At 45.5% G+C, this 22,527-nt stretch overlaps 2 protein-coding genes across 2 annotated transcripts in view; both read left to right on the top strand.

The window, feature by feature from the left end:
* LOC311156254 (C-terminal-binding protein 2) overlaps positions 1–22,527 on the top strand; it is a 132,229-nt gene that overhangs the window by 74,896 nt on the left and 34,806 nt on the right. The window contains exon 2 of the mRNA XM_084210084.1: positions 2,451–2,609. Within this exon, the coding sequence (XP_084066210.1) occupies positions 2,552–2,609 (58 nt within the window). The 5' untranslated portion in view covers positions 2,451–2,551. The remainder of the gene's footprint in view (positions 1–2,450; positions 2,610–22,527) is intronic.
* Positions 17,803–19,497, top strand: LOC311156689 (uncharacterized protein; the record flags this gene model as incomplete). The annotated part of the gene is made up of 1 exon (XM_084210868.1): positions 17,803–19,497. One exon carries the CDS (start codon positions 17,803–17,805, stop codon positions 19,495–19,497), a length of 1,695 nt encoding a protein of 564 aa, XP_084066994.1.

The following is a 22,527-nucleotide window of genomic DNA, read 5'->3' as shown; positions in this document are numbered from 1 at the left end:
AAAGGGGGAAGGAGTTGCAGCCCCAACATAATGAACCATTTGAGTGTTTTCAGAACAAAATGGTAACTTTCTCTTCTGATGTGATTTTTTTTTTAATAACCTGGTATTTCTCCCTGAAAGTGAAATGGGATGTAATAGAGGTAAAAAAATCATGTGTGTGCCTGTAAATGTTGATCATGGAAATGCCACTAGGAACTTGGGCTTTAGCTACACTAACAGCTTAATTTTTGTGGCATGAAATATTTTGACTGTACCAAGCTTCTGCCTCCGGAATGGAAGTTTTCTGCATCTCCTAGAATGTTGCATTAATTTTTAATATGAGTGGGAATCGTGCTCTTTAGCATCCCTATGTTTTAAAAAAATCAATTAATTATTGCTATAAATCTCAGTGATTATGCTGCAGTTGTGCTGCTGGGAAATTGGCCATTAACTACCAGGAAATCGCCGATCATCCTTAGTTGGAATTCAGCTGTACCGACACGAGGCTTTTCCTTTTGGAAATTAACTATCAATGTGATGCATAATTGATAACCATTTATAATAATAACAATAATCTCCATGAAATTGTCATCCCAGAGTGCAGCAGCTTTGTTAGAGCCTTTACCCCTCTCATGCTCATCCTACTGCCCTGGTTAACTGGGTTTTCTGGGAAGTTATTGGAGTGTTTTTAGGAGAGCCAGTGCTGGTGCAGGAGAATAAAATGCAAAGTAGAAATGCCTGATTGGGCTGTGTGAACATGCCAGGGTGCTCCAGAGGATGACTTAAGTGTTGCTATTGACTTCTCTACACAAGGGGAAGTAAAACTCCAGGTTACAAACACTGCCCAAGGTCAACATCTGGACATCAATCTGGATTTTCTGGTGGGATGTCTTCTCTTGCGTCCTGCATTTCATGAACCAGACCTTTTTTTGGTTTGTCCCAAAAATTTTGTTTGCAAATGCTGCAGTGTGAAAATTCACGTGCTGGAGAGGAGCTGTTTGGGGGCCAGTTTGAGTGAATGGTCTCAAGTTTGTGGTTACTTCTGGCTTTTTAGAATTTTTTTCCATTTTTTACACTCTACTATATTTAGGCAGAGAGGTTGGGACTTTACGGGGTGATACAGATGGCCACTCAGGAGAGGGTTTCTTGCTGTGCTTGCACTCACTTCTGCCTTCCTCTTCCCCTCCTCTCCTTGCAAAGCTTCTGAAAATGTGGTGATGTTTTGCTTTGCCTCTAGAAATCACAGAGTTATACTAATTTTCTTCTTTTGGTGCCTTGCAGTGAGTGGTGGATGGCTGGGGGGAAAAAAGGCCTTTTTATTGAGCAGGATCTCTCCTTGGGAACATTTATAGCTGGGTCATTTTACCAGGGTTATCTGTCTTCACCTTAAAATACAAAAGAGGATTTTGAATCAGCAGTCACATAAAATATTAGTGCATGTTATGTTGGATTGTTGGAATTCAGTTGTCAGCATGAGGTCTCTTCTTCCATGTCTTCATTCATGAATGCTGTTTTGGAACTTGCTTTGAAAAACTCTCACCTGGGTTTTACATCAAAAAATCAAACCTGGTAGAAGTACCACGACAGCACATTCAGAGGCTGCAGCTGAGCTCAGGTCAGTGTTCAGGGATTAAACAAACCTTTGGCTCTCTGTAGGAGCAAAATGTGTCAGACCTCAGAGTATCCATTAAGGGTCTTCCTCTGTGCCACCAAAATGCAGAAAACCTTTAGCTGCTGTCTCTTTGGAGAGCATTTCTTGTCGATCAGCCACACACGTGGCTTCATGGATCATTTTATCTCCCTGGCATTGAAAATGTGTGCACTAGAAACGGTACCCGAAGTTTAAAGCTGGCCCTTCAAGTATGAGGGCAAGGACAGGCTGTGGTGACAGCTGGGATATACATCAAGGTCTTCTTGTAAATTCAAGGCCCATTGATGACTTTTACAGGGCAAGGTTTAAATATGAAAGTGTTTTGTGTATGAGAGTACTGGCAGAGCAAGAACTACTTCCCCTGTTTTATATACTCTCTAAGAATCTTTCAGCGTCTGTGAGCCTACAAAATAACTTCATGGATTTTATCCACTAGGAATAGATTTTTCAGTCAGAAATAAAACTGGGAAGCCCATGCAGTGCCTTGGCAGTTCTTTTTTGCAAGGCTGGTTTTCTGAATCGCAGGGAGGATAAAGAGACTGATTTGTGGTGCCAGATGTGTGACTTGTGGGGTGCAAGCTCAGAGCTGTCCTTTCCAAAACCTGCTCTGCTGCTGGGCACGGGCAGCTCTCACCTGGTGTGCTGGAAATCTGATACTGGTTTGGGCTGGAAGGGGCCTTAAAGCCCATTTGTTCCATCCCCTGCCATGGGCAGGGACACCCTCCACTATCCCAGGTCTTGAGCCCCATCCACCCTGGCCTTGAGCACTTCCAGGGATGGGAGGTGAACAAATCTCATGAATCCTCTCTTTTCTCTGCAGATCCACAGTGGCGGTATGCACGCCGATTCCTGTGAGTTCTCCTAAGCTCCTGGAGGACTGCTGTGCTTTTTGAGTCAGAAAGTTGCAAAATCCCATCAAGAATGGCACTTGTGGATAAACACAAAGTCAAGCGACAGCGACTGGACAGAATTTGTGAAGGTAAGAGTGTGATTCCATTTTTCTGATAATTTATTAGAGTAGGATATCTATTTTTTCCTTGTTTCTTTCAGTACTTAGGCATAAAGAGATCCAAATCCAGGGCTGGATTCCCTGTCCTCTCTGTAGGCTCAAAATATATTCACACTGCTCTGGTTACTCACTTGGAAGTCATGTGTAGTCCTGTGAATAAGATTTTTGTTTAATTACCAGGTCACCTCTCTTATCCTAATTTCTACTAAAACAATTTGATCGGCCCCAGTTTAAAACATATTTACTGTCATCCTGTAAGAAAATGATGGAAAGTTAGGAGTTGTTCTTACAGTTTTGAGAATATTGTTGTAGCAGCTTTTATTGGGTCAGTGTGTGGGGGTCAGGCAGGTTTGCTGCAATCCTTCATTCGTGGTGTGTTACAGTGTCTCAGCACAGGTGACTTTCACCTTCAAGAGTAATTTTCCAGCAGAAAGAGTTTTTAGGAAACATTTTCTATTGCAGCTCACCTGGTGTTAAGTTACTTATGACAAAAATCAAGTGATGGCAAACAAGCTCTGACTTTTTGGTGTACACTCCAATAATTCTCCAGTGCTCGTGTAAGTTCTGCCATCAGCAACAAGTGCACAGCAGAGTGTTATTTTAGGAGGAATATCTCACATCCCTTCAGGAGTTCCAGTGTTCAGCTGCTCTTAAGGAGATAGATAGTGGCCTGCAGGGTAACAATTTGCAGTATTACTTGAATGCCAGCGAGGTGAAATAAGGTTTGGTGGTGGAAGAAAGCACAGAGCTCACAGGGAAGTTGTGCTGCACCCGTTTGAGCAAAATGTGTGGGGCTTTGTGGAGTTTCAGTGTGAAACACTGGTCAGCAGGGCAAGGGTAGATTTTGACTTTTCTGTGTTATGGATGGCTTACTCTACACTGCTGCTGTTTTAAACTCATCATAAGTTACTTATCTCTTTTAATTTTCCTCTGTTGATTTTGGAAGAGGGGAGACAAAGCAGAGGAGAGGAGTTAGGAGGGAGTATCCAGGGTATGCTGCAGTGTGGAGTTGCCTCTTTCTCCTACTGAATGTCATAAACGCTCAGGTGTAGCGCACTATCTCATCTTCAAAACTTACTTTGAACTTGACTTAAAAGAGTTCTATCAGCTGAGCCTGGATTTTCAAAAGCTGCCTTTCTGGTTTGATGTTTACCATCAGATCTAGTTGCTGAGTGTACAAGAAATTCAAAAGGATTGTATGACAAACCTGCTAACGGAGCTTTAGATGTGATTGAAGTTTAGATTATTTTTCTCTGATATATGAGCTTTTTTTCCTTCTTTCTTGGTCAAAAGATATTATTTTCTAATCTGTAAATGTGCAGGAGACATAACTTTTTAAAGCATACTTTGTCATTTGCCACTGGGTTTGTAATTTGATGGAAATGGTGGGAGACGCTGCTGTGTTGTATGTGGAGCAACAGACAAGGTCTGAGTGCGAGAAGCATTGTAAAAATTACCTTGAGAAATGCAAAAAGCTTTGGATTTGCCAAAATACTAGATTTGTAGGACAGCTGAATACTCTTCTGGCCCCTCTGATGGCTATTTTTACTGTAGGCTACTAATCTTGGATTATAGCATAGAAAGGCACTGAAAGGGGCCATCCCAGCTGCTGTAAAAACTCACTTCGAAAAAAAAAAAATCATTTTTCTGGAAAGGTATATTGAATAATCAGTGAAAGATGATGAGAAATTAGGGAACTAGTTCAGCAGATGGAGGAGTCTTTGCAAACAGAATTGTGTTCAGTGAGAAGAATCTATTGCTCCATCAAGCTTAGGGCAATGTGGTCCAAAATAGCTGCTTTTAACGATTTCCTGTTCTGTGGAAGCACTTAAGAAGCTTTTCCCTTTAAATGTGAATGGCATACAAAGCTGCATTTACCTGATGAAAGACTAAATGTCTGGCAGCACAGAGGTGGATTTCTGTGCTTTTCCTGGTTGCATATACCATCCCTTTTACTACTCCCCTCTCAAAGCCTTGCAGAGTTTGCTGGGAATGGACTTTATTCCATGCAGCAGGATGGTGGCAGGTCTGGAGGTGAAATAGCCTCGAGCTACATGTTGTAATCACTGTCCAAACTGCCAGACAGATTCTTCTTCTTCCTGCAGGCTTACTGAAACCATAACCAGACACATGTTGAGGGAAATGCCTTACAAACTGTCGGGGCATTAAGAGAGTTTATTAAGGAGTTGCAGTGTTTGTATTACTCTGTTAAACGTACATCTGGCGTGGAAAAATAATCCAAGCCATACAAGGAGGTGGTATAGTTTAAAAAGCCAGTTCACAGCCTTTACAGGCAGGTTTATGAGTCTTTCAAAGAGAGGAGCTGTGCAGTCTCAGTGCATGGCTCAGCTTCACCAGCTCCTCTGGTTTTGGTTTTTTAAATATTTATTTATGACATCTTTGTGTGACAGCATTGCTTTTTGCTCTGAGCAGGCTGGTTTGAAGATGGGAGCTTTTTGACCAGGTCACAAATTTTGATCGTAGAGGAATATGGGTGGGATGAAAGTCCAGACTTGGGGGGATAAAGGAATTTCAGGGCAGCAGCCTGCAGCAAAGACACTTTGAATAGTCTGTCAGCAATTAAGTGGGTTGGTGATGCCCACCCAAATGTAGTGAAGTTGGACTGCGCTCACAGTGGTCTTGGCTTACCCATTTCTTTCTCTTCTGGTTGTCCCAGAGACTTTGGGTGCCTCTTCTGTAATTGGATCCATATGGGTGGTGAGATGGACCCATTGAATGGCTGGGGCTTTTGCAAATAATATATGCAGAGTGGTTTACATAATTCCTGTTTGTGGAATTGTGTCTTATTCCATAGTGGGTCAAAGTATGCTTTAGAGGTGGAGCCGCTGGTGCTGTGAGGAGTCAGACTTATCCAGCAGCCCCTCCTTTGGGTCCTGTTCCCATGAGCTTGTGATTTTGCCACATTTAACATTTGTTTGAGCTGAAATTTTCTTTCCATGACGGGTTTTTACCTCAGGGTGAATGAAAAAAGAAAAAGAAGAGCTCCAGCAAAAACTGTGGAGCCGTGTCGGAGTGGGAGATGGAGAGGGAGGGATGTTGGCTTTGCTGTGTGTGAAACAAAGCTGAGGCACAGTCCTGCAGCCATGGATGTGGAGCTGCCAGACCCGCCTGCTCTGCCTGGGATAAAAAGGGCCTGAATTTTGCAGCCAAGTTGCTGTGTGTAGGAGTGGGCTCCTTCCCAAACCCGGTGCAGTTTCCAGCCTTTCAGAGAAATGGCAGCAAAAGCCCTCAGGGCAGAAGCTCACCTGCCTTTCCTTTAGAAAACAACAACAGAGACATTAGGTGTAATTTTTTTCTTTGCTACCTGTGGCAGAACTAGGTGTCTGACAGTGCCTCCAAGAAGCCCCACAATCAGAAGACCATGGCAGTCCTGGTGCTTGGCATCCATTCTTCCCATGAAACTCCAGTGCTCACACAGGCAAGGAAATAACTTGCAGCATCATTTTTGCTGCTTGCTCAGCTGATCTTTATCCTGTGCTTCTGTCAATATGGTTAAACAAATATTAACCAGCCCCAGGAGTAAGCAGGGAGTGAGAGCAGCCCATGCACAGCTGCTGGTTGTATCTCTGGGAGCAGGCAGGGGAGAAGGTGCTCTGGCACTGTGTCATTTCCTTGTTGAGTGTCAAAAGGCAGCAGTGGTGGCACATCCTGGATGCAGGATGGCAGCATCTTGTCTGTGTGTAGAACATGGGTTTCCCAACACCGCTGAATGATGATCCCAAGTGCTGCCTCTGCCCCAGACCACTGCAGCTCTGCTAGCCTGTCTTCAACACCAGTGCCATGGAATGGGACAACCTGGCTTTAGAGGTCAGAGTTTTCACTAACATATGAGTCAGTTCAGCCTTCGACACATGCCCCCAAAAGTGGCAGCCCTGAGGTGAGCAAGAAGCAAAGTGAAAAAATAATAGCAAGGCCAAGCAAGCCCAGACATTTTCTGACAGTTTTTGCTCCAGGATTCGTCATTATCCAGTGGGGAATCATGTCCTTACGTGTCAGTTTGTGCCACCAAAGTTGTCTGTACTGTGCAAAATAGAGCTGTTTGCAGGGCAGACAAGCCATCCATATTCTTTGTTTTCTTTCAGATCCTTTGATATGTCTGATGGCTGATAAATGCCAGCACAGTCACATAATACTTTTCAGTGCTTAATGCACCAGTCTCTGGCTTTTTGACTTACTGCCTTACATTCTGAGTAGCACCCTGGTGTCCTCTTCATCTGAGGCTTCTGTGGTGATACTTCCTGTGGGAATTCCTCGTGGATTTACCTTCCAGCCACTGTAGTAACTCTGTGTGGCCGTGACTCTCCTCAAATCCTTGTTTCCCTGTGGGAATGTGACCCCACCATGGTTACTAAAGCCTCTTGGGTGGGTCTGAGTCCTTGATGCAATAATTTGTCTTGCAAACCTTGAATAGGCACCTTACTGTGACAAATTGTCCAGCTGGGATCATGGAATTATAGGGTAGGTGAAGGGGCTGCCCAGGGAGGTTGGGAGTCCCCATCCCTGCAGGTGTCCAAGGAAGGACTGGACTGGTGGCTGGTGACAAGGTGGGGACTGGTCACAGCTTGGATTCATGGTCTCAGAGGTCTTTTCCAACCTCAGTGATGCTATGAAATGGAGGAGGGAATTTGGGGTAGGAATTGATGCTTTCAACATCACTGAAGTTCCCTCTGCTGTGGCTGCATTAGACTGGTTAATTCATCTCAAGGGTGGACAGAAATTTTGTATTCCACTCTTCCCCCTGTGGCAGAAGTCAGTGCAGACCATGTCCAGTGATTTTGAATAAATATACTGTGTAATGGTAGGTACTCTGGTACCTGCCTGGGTTTATGGCAGGGGTGCTTTTTACCTTTTTATTTCAGTTTATCCTCCACAGAAGTGGGCTTAATAATCTCAATGTCAATTGTTGCTTATTGTACACTTTCTTGTTGTTAAAAAAAAACCAACACACTAACCCTCAAAAGAAGTGCCCCTGAAGACCTGTGATATTTCTGGCTTTTCAGGAGTATTTGAACAATGTGTCCCTGAGGTCTGGGCTCACACACCACTAACAGCAGACTATGGAATAGGTTCTCATTCAATAGCCACTCATGCTAAAAAATAGAGGAACCTTGCTCCTGGAACCAAAAGGGAAAATACATATTAAAACTACAGCTCTGGAAAGTGGCTGCCTCCAATTCTTGCTGTTTTGTATAATGTAACAGTAGCCAAAATGAGAACATTTGATAGTTGGGTGGAGAAATTTTCTTCCATTCTTGCAAATTTGCACACCGAGTAGCATCTGATAATACTTATTTTTACTGCTTAGAAATAGAATCTTATTATCTCAGGAAATCCTTATCACCACTAGACATTTGATGAGAAACAATGAGTTAAAGATGATATCAAGCACGGAAGAAACTGCTTGTCCTGAGTAAAAGTGACTTATTTAGAATAAATGTAGACCTTTTTTATCTAGTGGATTTGAGTTTCTTTGTTCCATGAATATAAAACACAGTACAAGGATTTCCCCCCCACAATAAAGCTTTTTATACTTTTTTTTTAAGTTTCCACCTCAAAGCACATAAACTATCAGGCTTTTAAGGAAGGGTTGCTTACCACATTTAGCCTAGAGAAAAAGCAGTATTAGCTTGTCAGATCTTCTGCCACTGCACCCTGTGCTGATTTATGCAAACTGAAGATCTGTCTAGCTGCTCCTGATGTTTTGCTTTTCCAAAATTAAGTCTTTGGCTTTTATGGAGGTTTCAGAAAATCACTTCAATTTCATACAAAAGCTGGATTTTACACCTCTTTTTACCAGTGAAAAGTAATGTTCTTAATTATCCCTTCTCTTATGAGAAGCATGGCATATTTGGGAATTACTTGTCATTAATAGTTTTTGTTACAATTTTAAGAATTTTTTAAAAATCAGACACTATCCTGTGGATAAAGAAAGTTCAAGCAACCTCAGTGGGTTTACAGATATTATTCAAGCTTATTGACCTTATTCCATGCTTTTCAACCCTTTTGCTGTGCTGAATCAAGAACTCTGTATGCTTGTGTGAGTCCTTTTTGTGCTTTGGGATGGAGCTCGTATCCAGGGGTGTGCTGTTGTCCTTGCATGGATGCACAGGCTGCTCCAGTGGCTTCCAGTTCTGTGTGGATGTTTTTCCTGCACATTCCCTCCTGTGATGTTCCGTGGGGGAATGTGCATGACAAGATGTAGGACTCCAGCCAGATACAAGGCCAGCCTGACAAAATGCCCCAGGCATCCAGGCAAGAGTGAGACACATTTAGATAAGGTTACAGACAAAAATTCCATTAATTTGGTGTGCATCATAGTGGATGTGTGGCTCTAGCTGTTGGAGGAGAGAGAGCTCCCCTTTCCCTGGACCTGAAGGCTGGATGCACCAAAATAGGAAATAATACTTCTGTGGTGTTCTCCTTGTGTTTAAACCCACATTGATGGGAACTTAATACATGTCTGACTCTTAATTCTGCCTTGTATTTTTCCATTTTGCCCAGCCTCCAGACAAGGTTCCATGTAACACGCTTTACAACTTGGTGTCATTAATTAAGAAACAATTACAGCTGATGACTTCAATACCATCAACCTAATTTCCATCCTTACCACATTCCCATTTAAATTAACTGGTTTAGGGATTTACATGTTGTCGTTGCATCTGGGTTGGGGTTTTTTTCCCTCCTGTCTCTAAATCTTACTCCAGCATTCAAAGATGACTCAGAAAAAATATAATATTCCCAGAATATTCACTGGGAAGGGGTTGTTGGAGCAGGGCCTCGGGGCAGCCCTGGCTCCTCTTCCCGAGCTCTGGAATGCTGCAGAAGCTGCCTCCAGCATCCAGGGGTTGGAAGTTGGCTGCTTCCAAATATGTGATGAGAAATGATCACTCCCCAGGGACAGATGAGAACAGGTTTTCCTTCAAAATACCAGGAAAAAATCTTCTATCTGACTCCTAAATTACACTGTTTCAGAGGCGGATGGTGTTTGGATCTGGACCAATCTTTTCAAATTTATCCTGATTTCCTGAATATTTACTGGTAAATATTTTGACAGGAGTAGGACATCTGGCTGTACTAAAATAAAGCTGCAGGGAAACACATTACACAACTTTTCTTTTATATTTTTTGCTCTCCACAAACAGATGTAATGGATCGAAGTGCCAAAACAGTGAAGGTTTTCATTAGAGAGCTTTCTTCAAAGAGCAAGTTTTGAGTTGGTTTTGCAATTCTTAAAATTGAATGACATTGATCATTTCTTAGTGACACTTTTATACAGCCCATTAGCTTAACACCATTAATTTGATTTTTCTTTTTTTTTAGATTATCTTTTAAATTTTTATTTTAAACAAAACACTCTCTGCTGCCATCTAGCACCTCAAAACTTAGAAGTAAACAGATTAAGTTCACAAAATAGCCTTAGTGTAGATTGATACCCATTTTTGAGAAAAAAACTGTGTTGCTGCTGCTGATAATGATGTAGATATTTGATTGACTCAGCAAATTAACATGAGCAAGGATGGTGAGGGAACACAGTGAGATATAGCTCACTTTTGATGGTTTGCAATACAACAGTACAAAAGACCAGTCTTTTAAAAAAGCAAGGTATAAATGCTTTTTTAGCTGAAGTGGTATTTCCTCCTGTTTGGTTTTGGTTTTTATCTGCAATGGGTGTGAAAGGGAAGTACATGTTTGAAGCTCTTGGCATCATCAGGGGAAGTAAGGCAGAGACACCCTGAACCCCAGCCTGTTTATCTCCCCAGGCCCATGTTATAGTCTAGTAATTAATTATTTTCTATGCAAAGCCCAGGCATGCGTGGCAGAGTTCAGATTTACAATATATATTCATTTAACAGTGGATTTCTCTACTGCTTTCTGGGACAGATATAATTCCCACTCTTTTCATTACACATGCTGTTCAAATCTTGATCCTGAATTCTTATTAAAAATGATGAGATTTGACCTCAAAGTCTAATACCCAGTTTTGGAGACAAGGTGCTTGATGTGATTTCTGGAGGATTATTTTTAAGAGCATTCATAGATTAGATCTTTGGAATGGTTGAGGGATGTGCCCAATGAACCTTGGCTGCTGCTTTTCACCCGCCCTTCAGCATCCAGATTGATTTTTATTTTGCAGTCCTTGAGACTGTGTAGCTGTGTGCTGTAGGGATACATCTGATGTTTTTATTATCCCTTTGTTGATGCAGGAATGTGACAGTGCTGTTTCTGCCAAGTTTTATTGGAGTTTCCCCATACTTGAAGGCAGAATGGTTTCTGATTGAAGTTTGAAGAGCTTGTAAGGATCATTCCAGTGGCTCAAAGGGTGTTTTACAGCTGCAGTTTTCTTTTTTAGCTGCAAGTGTGTTTTAGATGATCGCTCCTTCCTGCATTTGTTACCTGCAGTTTGATTTTCTTCCTGGATGGCAAATCATGGAATGGTTTAGGTTAGAAGGGACCTTAAAGATCATTTAGTTCCATCCCCTGCCATGGGCATGGGCACCTTCCACAATCCCAGGTTGCTCCAGCTCCATTCAGCCTGGCCTTGGACACTTCTAGGGATGGGATATCTACAATATCTCAGGGCAACCTCCAAGGCTTTGCTGGGGAAGCAGGAGAACATGAGGTGATGAGTTACCACATGCCCACTGGGGTGCTACTGGCACAACCTCATTCTGAAATAAATAGAAGATAATTCACAGAATGTCCTGAGCTGGAAGGGACCCACAGGAGTCATTGAGTCCAGCTCCTGGCCCTGCACAGACACCCCAAAAAACCCATTCTGGGCATCCCTGAGAGCAGTGTCCAAACACTCCTGGGGCAGCCCTGGGGCTGTGACCATTCCCTGTTCAGTGCCCACCACCCTCTGGAAAAGAACTTTTTCCTGATGCCCAGCCTAAACCTCCCCTGACACAGCTCCAGCCATTCCCTCTTATCATAGGGAAAGTTGGGGTAAGGCACCCATCTGTGAAAGGGGATATCCATGGAGAGGTGTTGTGTGGCAGTGACTGGAGGCATGGCTGGCTGGCCATGAGGCTGGGAAGGAGCACATTTCCCACATCCAGCCCCTTCCATCCGGAGATCAGCACAAAACAGCAGTGGAGAGGCAGCTCCACAGGGATAAAGGGAAAGGTCACTCATTTATTTTCATGAAATGCTTCCATGCTCTTTCTCAGCACGACTCTGGCTGGTATGAGTGGAAAAGGCCTCACACCCTCCCTGCTCACCTTGGTTTCTGGGGTTTTGGGGGAGTTCTTGGGGAGTGACTCAGAAGGGCACTGCAATACGGTGTCACCAGCTTGGAGAGGAAACCTCTGCTGGCTTTGACATGGGAGGTTCTTTGCTGTGCATTTGCTGGGGTCCCATATTTTTATTTTCTGTGTGCCTGGGCCCAGTTGTGTGCCACTGCTGGGGATGGTGACTGATCCCAGCCGTGGTTTACGCGTCACATTTCGGGGCAGCTCGTGTGTGCTCACACATTCCTGGAGCCCATCACACCAGTGCTGATGGCACATTCTATCCCAGCACTGAGGGATAGAAATGGACATAAGCTTTTGGTTTTTTTGCTTCAAAGTCATCAAAATGCAGGGTTCTGTGAGGCAATGATTGTTTAATAACCGGCTGATCTTCAGAGTGTTTTGTTGTACGGCACCGAGTTGGTGTTTGGGAGCGTTTTGTTGGAGTTACAAAGCATCGATGCTTTTGGTTTGGAAATTGGTAAAAGCATGTGGCAGGGCTTCAAGCTCTGAGTGCTTTCAGATGCTGTGCTGCTCCTTTGATTATTGAAAATGATTCCAGCACAATCCTGCTAATTTTCTCTTTGTGCTCCCTTAATTTCAGGAGACTGTTAAAAAGTCCATCTAGGCAGAGTGCTTATTGCCACTGTGAGGGAGATTTTGCAGAGCCAAATTTTAGCAAATGGAGTAGTTTCAAAGGACTTGGAACATTTTCTTGCTGCTTTTCCTCTCCCATTTTTCTTTTTAATTTTGTTTCTTTTCAATTGGTGTGCATGCATATGTGTGTGTGCATTACTCATACTGCATCCCATTCCTTTTCTTCTCTGTAGCATCCATGGTACACCACAGTACAGAGTAGCTCATTTCTGCTTCCCTGGCATCCTGCAAGCTGAACATGGGAGGAAGATGTTCAGGAAAGGCTTCCTGAGCTTTGGGGGTCATTAGGCACAATCACACACAGTCCTTGAAAGCCCAGGCAAGGAGGGCAGGAGCATTTATCCTCCCAGTGGCTTTGTACCTTGTCACCTGAAAACATATGACAAACACTGATTAATCTTAACACCATCTGAGTGTGAGAGGTGTATATTATTATATCCCTCTTGATGGAAGGGGAATCAGCGAGTAAGAAATTAAGCAATTTACTCTCTGACAGTGGCAGAGCGAGGTATAAAGGCTGGGTGTCCTGATACCTGCTCTCTCCATTAACAAGAGATGTATTTGTTCTCCAGAGGATTTTTCACTACCAGGGGTAGGATTCCTTTGCCTTTGAAAGAGAAATAGCCTTTCCCACACTGCTGCATCTTACAGTTTTTGCCAGAAATTACATTTGGCACGCTGTTTCTGTTCCACTCGCTCCCAGAAGAAAATAATTGGGGAAAAAACATCAACATCTTAATCTACGTTAAAAATATTTTTTCCCTAATATAAACAGGATTTAAATTTGTAACTGAAATGTATTTTACAATAGTAAGAAGCAAAACTAATCCCAGTCTGTATTATTTTGCTGCACCGAATAATTTTTCCAGCAACGTGCTTTCAGAATAGGTAATGAAATGTTTTATATCAATATGAATGAAACTTTGCAGCCAACCTCTCCTGAGTCAGTGCTACAGATTCCAAAAAATGTTGTTTGCACAGTTGTGTTGCAGATTTAGCATGCTGATTTCCTGCCCTGGGTTTTAGGTGTAAGACATTTTCCCCATGGGAAGAGAACAGCACTTTGTAGCAGTGCTTGTTTCACATCCACTGCAAGAGGGTTCCAGGCTCAGATTTCTTGCTGTTGGTTTTGAATGCAGTGTCTCAACAATGGGCCCACCTTTCTTCTGCTCTGTCATCAGCTTTTTTTTCAGAGCAGACTTCTGTGGCCAAATTGTATTTTAACCAAATATTGTGGCCAAATTGTATTGTAACCAAATATTTGTGACCATGTATGAGATCAATGCTAAACTGAAAATCAGGGTATTATTCAAAACACTGCATTTTTCACATGGTCTGAAATACCAGAGCATTTAATCTCTTGATCAGCTTTTTTTTTCTCCCTTCTGTGTGTGTTTTTTTTTTTTCCTTTCCAAAAATACCTTTAGAATTAAAAGATAAAGGGAGAATAAATTTTCTGCCTCTTCCACAGTCCTTGTCTCCCCCTCTCCCCCTGTTGGGGATGTGGGTGCTGGTGCCTCCTGCACTCCTGAGAACCACAATGGGATCAGTTACATCAGGTTGGGCCCCAGGGCCTCTGTATCTTCTCCTGGCCATCCTGCTTGGGTCTGGATGCAGAAATAGGAACAGAATCATTTAATAGAATTTCACAGAATCACACAATGGTTTGGGTTGGAAAGGACCTTCAAGCTCATTTAGTTCCACCCTCTGCCGTGGGCAGGGACACCTTCCACTATCCCAGGCTGCTCCAAGCCCCATCCAACCTGGCCTTGGGCACTGCCAGGGATCCTGGGAAACCTGTGCCAGGGTCTTGCCACTCTTACAGGGAAGAATTCCTTCCCCGCATCCATCTAACCCTGCCCTCCAGCAGTGGGAAGCGATTCCCCCATGTTCTATCAGTCCATGCCCTTCTAAAAAATCCCTCTCCAGCTCTCCTGGAGGACCTCTTCAGGTACTGAAAGGCTGTGATAAGATGATCCCAAAGCTTCTCCAGGGTGAACAAGCCCAATTCTCTCAGCATTTCCCCATAGCAGACGTGCTTCAGCCTTCAAATCATCTTTGTGGCCTCCTCTGAGCTCGCTCCAGCAGCTCCATGTCCTTCCCATGTTTCAGTCCCCAGAGCTGGACACAGCTCTGCAGGTGGGGTCTCACCAGTGGAGTAGAGGGGGACAGTCATCTCACCTGCCCTGCTGCCCATGCTGCTTGAATTTGCACGGGGGATGCTTTTAAGACTGCAAAAAACAGAAAAGGAGAAGACCCTTCCTGCCCATACATAAATCTTTCATTCTGATATTTCTTATTCATTCCTTGGTTCACTGAGGGTGTAACATTTCCTTTGCTGCCCTGGTGGCACAGGAGGCAGCCCAGCTCCACACCTCCTGGTCACATCTTCCCCACTGGATACAGCTCTTGGTCAACAAAAACTTGGGCCAGCAGAGCCCTCCAAAGAGGACATCTGGCCCTTGGCTGCAGGGAAGTGTGCAAATCTTGCAGCCTTTGGTCCTGCAGGCATTTGCCTCTGCTTGGCTGGGAGCACAGGAATGATCTGTTTGTTCCTTTGAGGTCAGCACTTAGGGGATGAACCATCCATATGCATGAGTGTTCCAGGGGCAGGTCCCCAGTTAGGGTTTCCTGGCCCCTGGGAAGAGCTGGAAGAAGAGCACATGTCCTGCCCAAGACTGGGAGGGCAGGCTGGTGCCAGAGTGGTTTCCAGAGCCCAGATGTGCTCCTGTACGTGGGATGGAGGGGGATGGAGGGGGTTTGGAGGTTGCTTTCGTGTGCTGCTGTCACCCATGTGTGCCCTGGGCAGGGCATGGCCACCAGTCACAGATGTGTTGGTTTGGGTGAGGTTTCTATTGTTAAAGCCCTTCGTTTTTTCAGAGGTAGTGAATGGTTCAAGCTCCCTTCTGGCTTCCTTTGCAGTTGTTGAAAATCAGCATTTTTAAAATTTCATTTCTCTATGGCATGGTTTTTTCCATTGTCAGCCAGGGCTTAACATGGTGACTGTTTGTTAGTAATTTCTTTGAAGACAATGGTGCAAGATGCCCTTGATCTATAGACCAGGATTTCATTATTTTGTCATATACATTTTTGGTACATTTCTTCTGCTGCTTCGAAACAAATGGCACCAATCTCACTGTATCCAGTTGGGAATACATTTTTTTCTTTAGCAAAATGTTGTTGTAATAAAATGTTTTTGTTGGTTAAAATACTCTCTGCTTTATTTGTAAGCCACAAATGTGTCTTCCCATCTTGACTCTCACAAAAGAAGAAATTTTCCAGTGTGTCTGAAGTTTGTTAGTTAATTCAGTATAATGCCAATCAGATATTCTCTGAGAATTGCATAAATAATATTTTAGGCCCCATGTTTTGCATGTCTGTGTAATATCCAGCATAATTTTCAAGATCGTGATTCTTGAGGATGGAATTGGAGGAGAGAATGTTTGAAGAGGATTTGTAATATTTACTGCAATAAAGAAATTTAGGGATTACTCAAAGATCCTGTCAGTATTTGGGTCAGAAATATAGCCCAGAGGTATTAGTATGATAGGCAAGTTTAAGCATTAGACTGTATTAGTGATTTAGCTATCATAATAGCACAATAGTCCATCATGTGATGGCTTGTGCACGAAACATTTATTGTGGATTAGCCACGAAAAATGCTCAAGCTGTCTTGCAAACAGGCCAGGGAAGGTGACTGTTCCTCCTTTCAGTGGGTCTGTCCTGGAAGGGGGTGTATTGGAGGGAAGGAAATCAGTTGTTGTAGCAGAGAAAAGCAAAATTGTTTCCATCTGAGTTTTTTAATTCAAAAAATAAAATGTTGCCTCTGTAGCAGTGGTCAGCAAAATTAGGAGCAGTTAAGCTATTCCTTCTTTAAAAATGAATATTTGAGCATGGGCAGCCTGTGATAATCTGGGTTATGTGTTTTGGGGAGCCATTTTAATATTTCCTCTGAAAACAATGACTCAATATGGAAATTTTTATTACATTCCCAAATAACCATTTTCTGTGCTGTGATTCCATCTAAATCCCTTTGCCTACTCCAAGTGTAAAAAAAGCTTAATCCACATGAATGTTGAAATACTGCTCAGTACAAATTGAGTTTTGTGTGATGTTTCTGAGTGTTTTCCTATTTCACAAACATGTACTTTTTCCAAAGGAAGCCGGAGATAATGGGCAAAATTCTACTATTCCTTTTTGCTTTGTTAGGCCAGGCTTTAGATCCTTTCATCCCCCCCTCCTTCTCCATGACCTGTGCTAGGGTCTTAAAATTACACATTCCAGATTACACCTCCACAATTTTCTGCCCTGGGATGATGAAAGAATTTGCGTATTATGGTAATATTATAAAAAATCTTTTTGGAGCCTTGTTAGCGTGGCTAATTTGAAACTACAAAAAAAAAAAGTAATTTCCAATGCAAATTATAATATTCATAAAATGCTAAACAGATACCTAACTAATTTCTGACCGGTCCCGTATTCACAAGTGTCTTGCACTGGCCTTTTTTAGGCCTGTCTGCTGGCTCCCATTTAATTTGTCCTTAGCTGTGTGCAGTGGATTAGCATTTCATCAGGTTGGATTAAGATTGAGCTGACACTGAAGCTTTCTTTTTTATTTTTACATGCGCCTGTGTGGGGCCGAGCGGATCCGCGCACGTTCGGTGATCCCGCTGCCCATCCCCTCTGGGTGCTGGGACAGCCTCCCCCAGCACGTGAGGGGGGAGACAACCAAAACAGAGGAAGCACATGTTAAAAAAAAACAAGTTAAAAACAAACGAGCAAAAAAAAAAAAAAACACCACCATTCCCTGGGGGAAAAATTGCATTGAGGTTGCTGGCTGGGTCAGTGCGTGAGATTTCATCGGGCTAAAATGATGTCACATGGAGCGAGGGCTTTAGTGGTTTTATTTAGCTCCTAATCCCCACACACTGCTCGGCCAGTTGTCCATGTGCGCTCGCCGTCCCCAGCGGCACAGGATAAAGCATCTGGGCTGAGCGCGGCCGCTCTCCTGCGCGGCTGCAGCGCACGGCCAGGGGCAGCCCCTCCGCCGGCCGCCGCATGCTCTGCCTGCTAAGGTTACCGAGGATTAATAATTCAGGCCACACTCGGAAAGGCAAAACCGCCGGCCGCTGGTTTCTGAAGTCCCGGCTGGGCTCGGGCACAGCACGGCCCGGTTTGGATGCGTGCCGGAGAAGCGCTGAGAAAGAAGGCACCTCCTCTTCTCCGTGTCAGCGGGAGCAAGCAGCCTCGTGGTGATGCCCATCCCCAGCAAGCACCCCAACATCGGCCGCTCGCAGAGCTGGGATGCTGCCGGCTGGTATGAGGGGAACTGGGAGAGCGAGAACGCCTTCGAGTACCAGAGGCCGCCGGGCCGGAGGAGCTCCCTGACCTATGGCGGTGAGGGCGGCTGGTACGAGCCACCGCGGGCAAATGATATCATCTTGCAGGGCGGTGCGGAGCTGAAGCAAGAGGCGTACCCGTACCAGGATGCCACGTTCGCGCCGGGGCCCCTGAGGAAGGGCTCTGTCCCCGACTTCGCCTACTGCGACCGGCCGGCGCCCATGGCGGGCCGGGGCTCTCTGCCGCCCCAGGATTACTACAGCGACCCGTCGCTGTCGGCGAGGTCACCCAAGGACCCCCGCTGCTACCGCGACCACGTGGCGGGCAGGCCGCTGGCGAGCTATGGGGCGCCTGGCAGCCGGCTGTCCTGGGACCAGAGCGCCGTGCGCCCACCTGCCCCGCCGGATGCCGCCCGCCTCTACAGAGACCCCAAGCTGGCCCTGGATGGGCAGCGGATGCGTGGCAGAGATGTGTCCCCAGCGTGGTACGGCACGGAGCCCCCTGGCCCGCGGTACGCGGCAGAGCCACCCGCCTTCCCCAGCAGGCCAGGATACAGCGATGGGGCAGAGCGGGCTCCTGAGGCGGCAGCGGCGGCCAGGCAAGCCGTCCCCACCTGCCTGGTGGTGGATCCCACCACCAGCACTGGCAGCAGCTACGGGCCCGGCAGGGAGAGCACTGGCGCCAAGGGTCCCTACGACAGCTACGAGGCGGCGGTGGCGACGCCTTCCCACCCGCCAGTGCCGCCCACCTTCCCTGGGCCGGAGGGCAAGAGGAGCTTTGACCCCGAGTTTGTGGCGCTGCTGCGTGCGGAGGGCGTCTCTGAGAGCACCTTTGCTGCCCTGCTACAGCAGGGCTTCGACTCCCCAAACCTGCTGGCCATGATGGAGGAGAACGACATCAAGTCGGTGGCACCCAACCTGGGGCAGGCCCGCGTGCTGTCCCGCATCGCCCACAACTACAAGGCAGAGATGCAGCTGCAGAGACAGGAGCGCAGGAGCGGGGCACTGCGCCCCAGGACCCGCTCCAACAGCTTCAGCCACCGCAGCGAGCTCCCGGCAGAATACGGGGTGCCCACCGTGGATGGCCCTGGCACTTCGCAGCACCCGCCACCATTGCAGCCACTGTCCCCAAGAGGTGTAGAGATACACCGCCGTCCGTCCAGCGCCCCGACCCAGCACTTGCTGGAGACCACCACCTACCCAGCCCCCGCAGGGGCTCCTCAGGGGCCACACTTCCTCCCCAGTTCAGGATACAACACCCCCCTGCCTTGCAGCACGCACCCCCGTCCCGCCTCTGCCTACTCCGCTCCGGTCGGCGTGCCCATGACGGCGGCCAACCCGCACGCCAGCCCCAAGACGGCGTACCCCACCACCTACACCGTGCCCATGGAGCTGATGAAGAGGGAGCGGACAGCGGTGGCGTCACCGGCACCCAGCCCCCACAGCAGCCCGCAGCTCCTCCGCCGGCCGGGGACAGCAGGGGACAGCAGCCTGGCACCCACTGGACCCGCCTTCCCTGCCCAGCTCTCTCCGTACCCGAAGCTCAGCAGGCGCACGGGGCCCCCCGTCATCGTCTCCACCATGGCGCCGCCTGAACCAAGTAATTACTGAAGGGGCTTAGTCCATATAGTAGTTTAGAACCACCTTGTTGTTGCTTATTTTACCCCTCAAAAAACCCACAGTCAAATATCATGGGGGTTCATGCTTAAATATTAGACACTGTCCTACATAGAAAACGAGGTGAAGGGGATTTCTTTGCAGGGCTGTGCTGGCCATGCAGAGCTAAAGATGCTGATTCTTGCACAGTGGTTAAATTCCAAATATTTTATTTGCTTTGCCAACTTCAGTTAAACATGAACGGTATCTCAGATAATGCTTCCAGGGCTAATCTTGCCGTTCCTGTTGTTTGTCGAGAACAGGAGATTAGACACTGTGCTGGCTGAGCAATTAGGACTACAGGGTTTGCTGCAGATTGACTTTTTACCACTGTTATCAGGCACAAATGTGTCCCTGTGAGGAAATGGTTAGCATTGTTTTGACTAAATTCATCAGATAGTTAATGGTGTTATTCGAGAATCGACTTACCTTTGGCCATTACCTAAGGCTTTTCTTCTTATTATTAATTTGCTGTTTTATCAAGCATACAAAATAAACCCCTTGATTTCCTTCTCAAGATGCCTGTAAGTGAAGCGATAGAGCTGTTAAAGTAATAGGGCTGTGCTTAAAACTAAAAGCCTGTCATTAAGCCCTGGAACAATAAAAATGAATGGTGGCTCCTAGACTTCCCTTCCCTTTCTAGAAACGCTCAGGCTCTCTTGGCTGCTCGGATGAAAAGCTGAACAATCCAAGCAGGATCTGCTCCTCCACTTTGGGGATGTGGAACTCAGGGCCTGATAGAAACTAACTCCCAAAATCACCCGGAGAAATACAAGGGAATTCATCAAATCCATTCATTTGTACCTTGACCTGTTTGAAAAAAATGTGGAAAGACACACATTGGAATGTTTTTTGCTGGTAATGACTCTGTGAGCAGGGAGTTTTCTCCCTGGGCAGCGCAGCTGAACTCCCATGCAAACGATTCCCAAACAATTTGCCGTACCAGCACACACACACAAAGCTTTAATAAGAGGGATACCATTTATAGGCATCGAGACAGTGCCAAACTGGTGATGCCATTCCACAGGAATCTAAATAAAGAATGATTTTGTGAGTGGAAATGATAAAGTTGTCAAAATGCAGACACTTGGCACACCCCTTTCCCTGCCATACCATAATTACACAGCTAGGAAGTAAATGCCGGTCCTTTCACGCTTATGAGTCCTTTATGTAGCTGGTGTAATGTATTGATTTCTAAAAAATGCTTCAATATTAGGCAACATGTTCTGTGTTGACATGGATCAGATGCTAAAGTAGTACATCCAGGCAGTATTTTTAAATAAATGCAGCTAAGAAGACGAACTGGCATAATGTGGGGAACACAAATATGTTCATTTATTTGCGCTGTGTCTGATTGAGCGGTCGATGCCGACGCAGCGTCAGCTCTGGGCTGAAGGACCTTCAGAACACAGGGATTGGGAGCAATCTCCTCCACCATGGGAAACAGATCCCTCCTTCCCTGGTTCTCATTTATCAACTGCAAACCCTGTTCTCTAAAAATCTTGAAATTATCTCTTCTCTTCACCAGAATTACTGGTACGCAGCAAGAGGAAGCCAGCGGCATTTCTGTGCTGTTGAGCTCTTTCTTGCTACTCAACCCTCTTTTTTTTTCTTTTTTTTTGTCTTCTTTTGCCCACGACCATCTCATTTGCATGAGGATGACATTTGTTGCTCCAGTAATTTCATCTGATAATGGCCAGCTTGCAAAGCGGATCTGAAAACATATTCCTTAATTATGTGTTGCCAAGCAACGAGAGGGTTTGGCCATAATCACAGAAAGATTATCTTCTCATTGAAGGCCCTGAAAGGTTTAGCTGAAGTAGGACCTGTAAAATTGTCTTCATTTTTATTTATTTCCCCTTTTTCCTTTCCAAACAGCCTGAGAGATTTTTTTCCTGTTAAACTATATTTTAAGAGTAGAAGCCAAGGTAAAGCACATGGCACATGTGAAAGATTAAAACTGGGGAAGTGTGTGGTGGTTTGTAGTTGTTTGAGCTGTGCTGAGCAGGAGTGTTCACACTTACCCACAAGGGGATAAGCTGAGGTCAGAGATATGTTAAGATGTTTTAAAGCTTTGAGTGGATGGCAGAAACTTGACTAAATCCAGGAAAATTGTATTTGCCAGCCAGGATGTGTTTTCAGGAGTGATGAGCCTTCTCTTGGCTGTAGCTTTGGCTGTGGATATTCAAGTTAGAAGGTGAAAGCAAATTCAGTATTAAACTCTGTCTCCAAATGGCTGCAAATATTTTCTGTCAGTGTAGGCAAATGTCTGCCCAGCCAGCAGAGGGTTATAAAATGTATGTTACAGCCCAGTCATGTTTTGAAGCTTGTTATGTGGATAAGACCTTAAAACAGACCATTTGGGGCTTTTTAAGTCTTGTTGAACTATGCATTGTAGTCTTTCTACAGTGAATTGTTCCTAAATACCCCATTTGTCATTTTATTCTGAGTTTGACACTCTGAGTGCATTCTGCACTGTTCACTTTGGAGTTTAGACAGAGGGCTTGCAGGAGGAAGGTGTCTTCTCCTCCCTGGTGGTTGAGGCAGGATCCTGGGCAGGGATGTTTGTTGGCCTCTTGCTTCGGCATGGTCAGAGAAGGGAAAAGGAGCAATGAGATTTAGTGCTGCAACTACTTTGCTTTTCTTAAAATAATTAGTAATAAGTTAGGTAACTTGCCCTCCCTGGGAGTTGCAGGGTTGTATGAAGAGGAGGTGGTGAATGAGCACCTTAAGCCCTTTGCTGTGGTGGTAGAGTGACGTCTCCAGAGATGAGCCAGCTTCCCATGCCAGGAGCTCCCCTGCCACAGCTCTGGCAAAGCTGCTGCCCTCCCTGTCATTGAGAGCTTGTCAGGAATAGCTGAGAGGAGTGCTCCTGCAGCCTGGCATCAGAGGATCACCAGTGGTGAGCACGCCAAGGCAGCTCAGTGGCGAGCAGCAAGAAAGCCCTGCAAGCTCTGAGTGACTGACACGTGTCGGTAGGAGGGC

This window comes from Fringilla coelebs (assembly GCF_963513975.1).
Source record: "Fringilla coelebs genome assembly, chromosome: 8".
Classification (NCBI taxonomy): Eukaryota; Metazoa; Chordata; class Aves; order Passeriformes; family Fringillidae; genus Fringilla; species Fringilla coelebs.
This window is presented reverse-complemented; position numbering and strand designations above follow the sequence as displayed.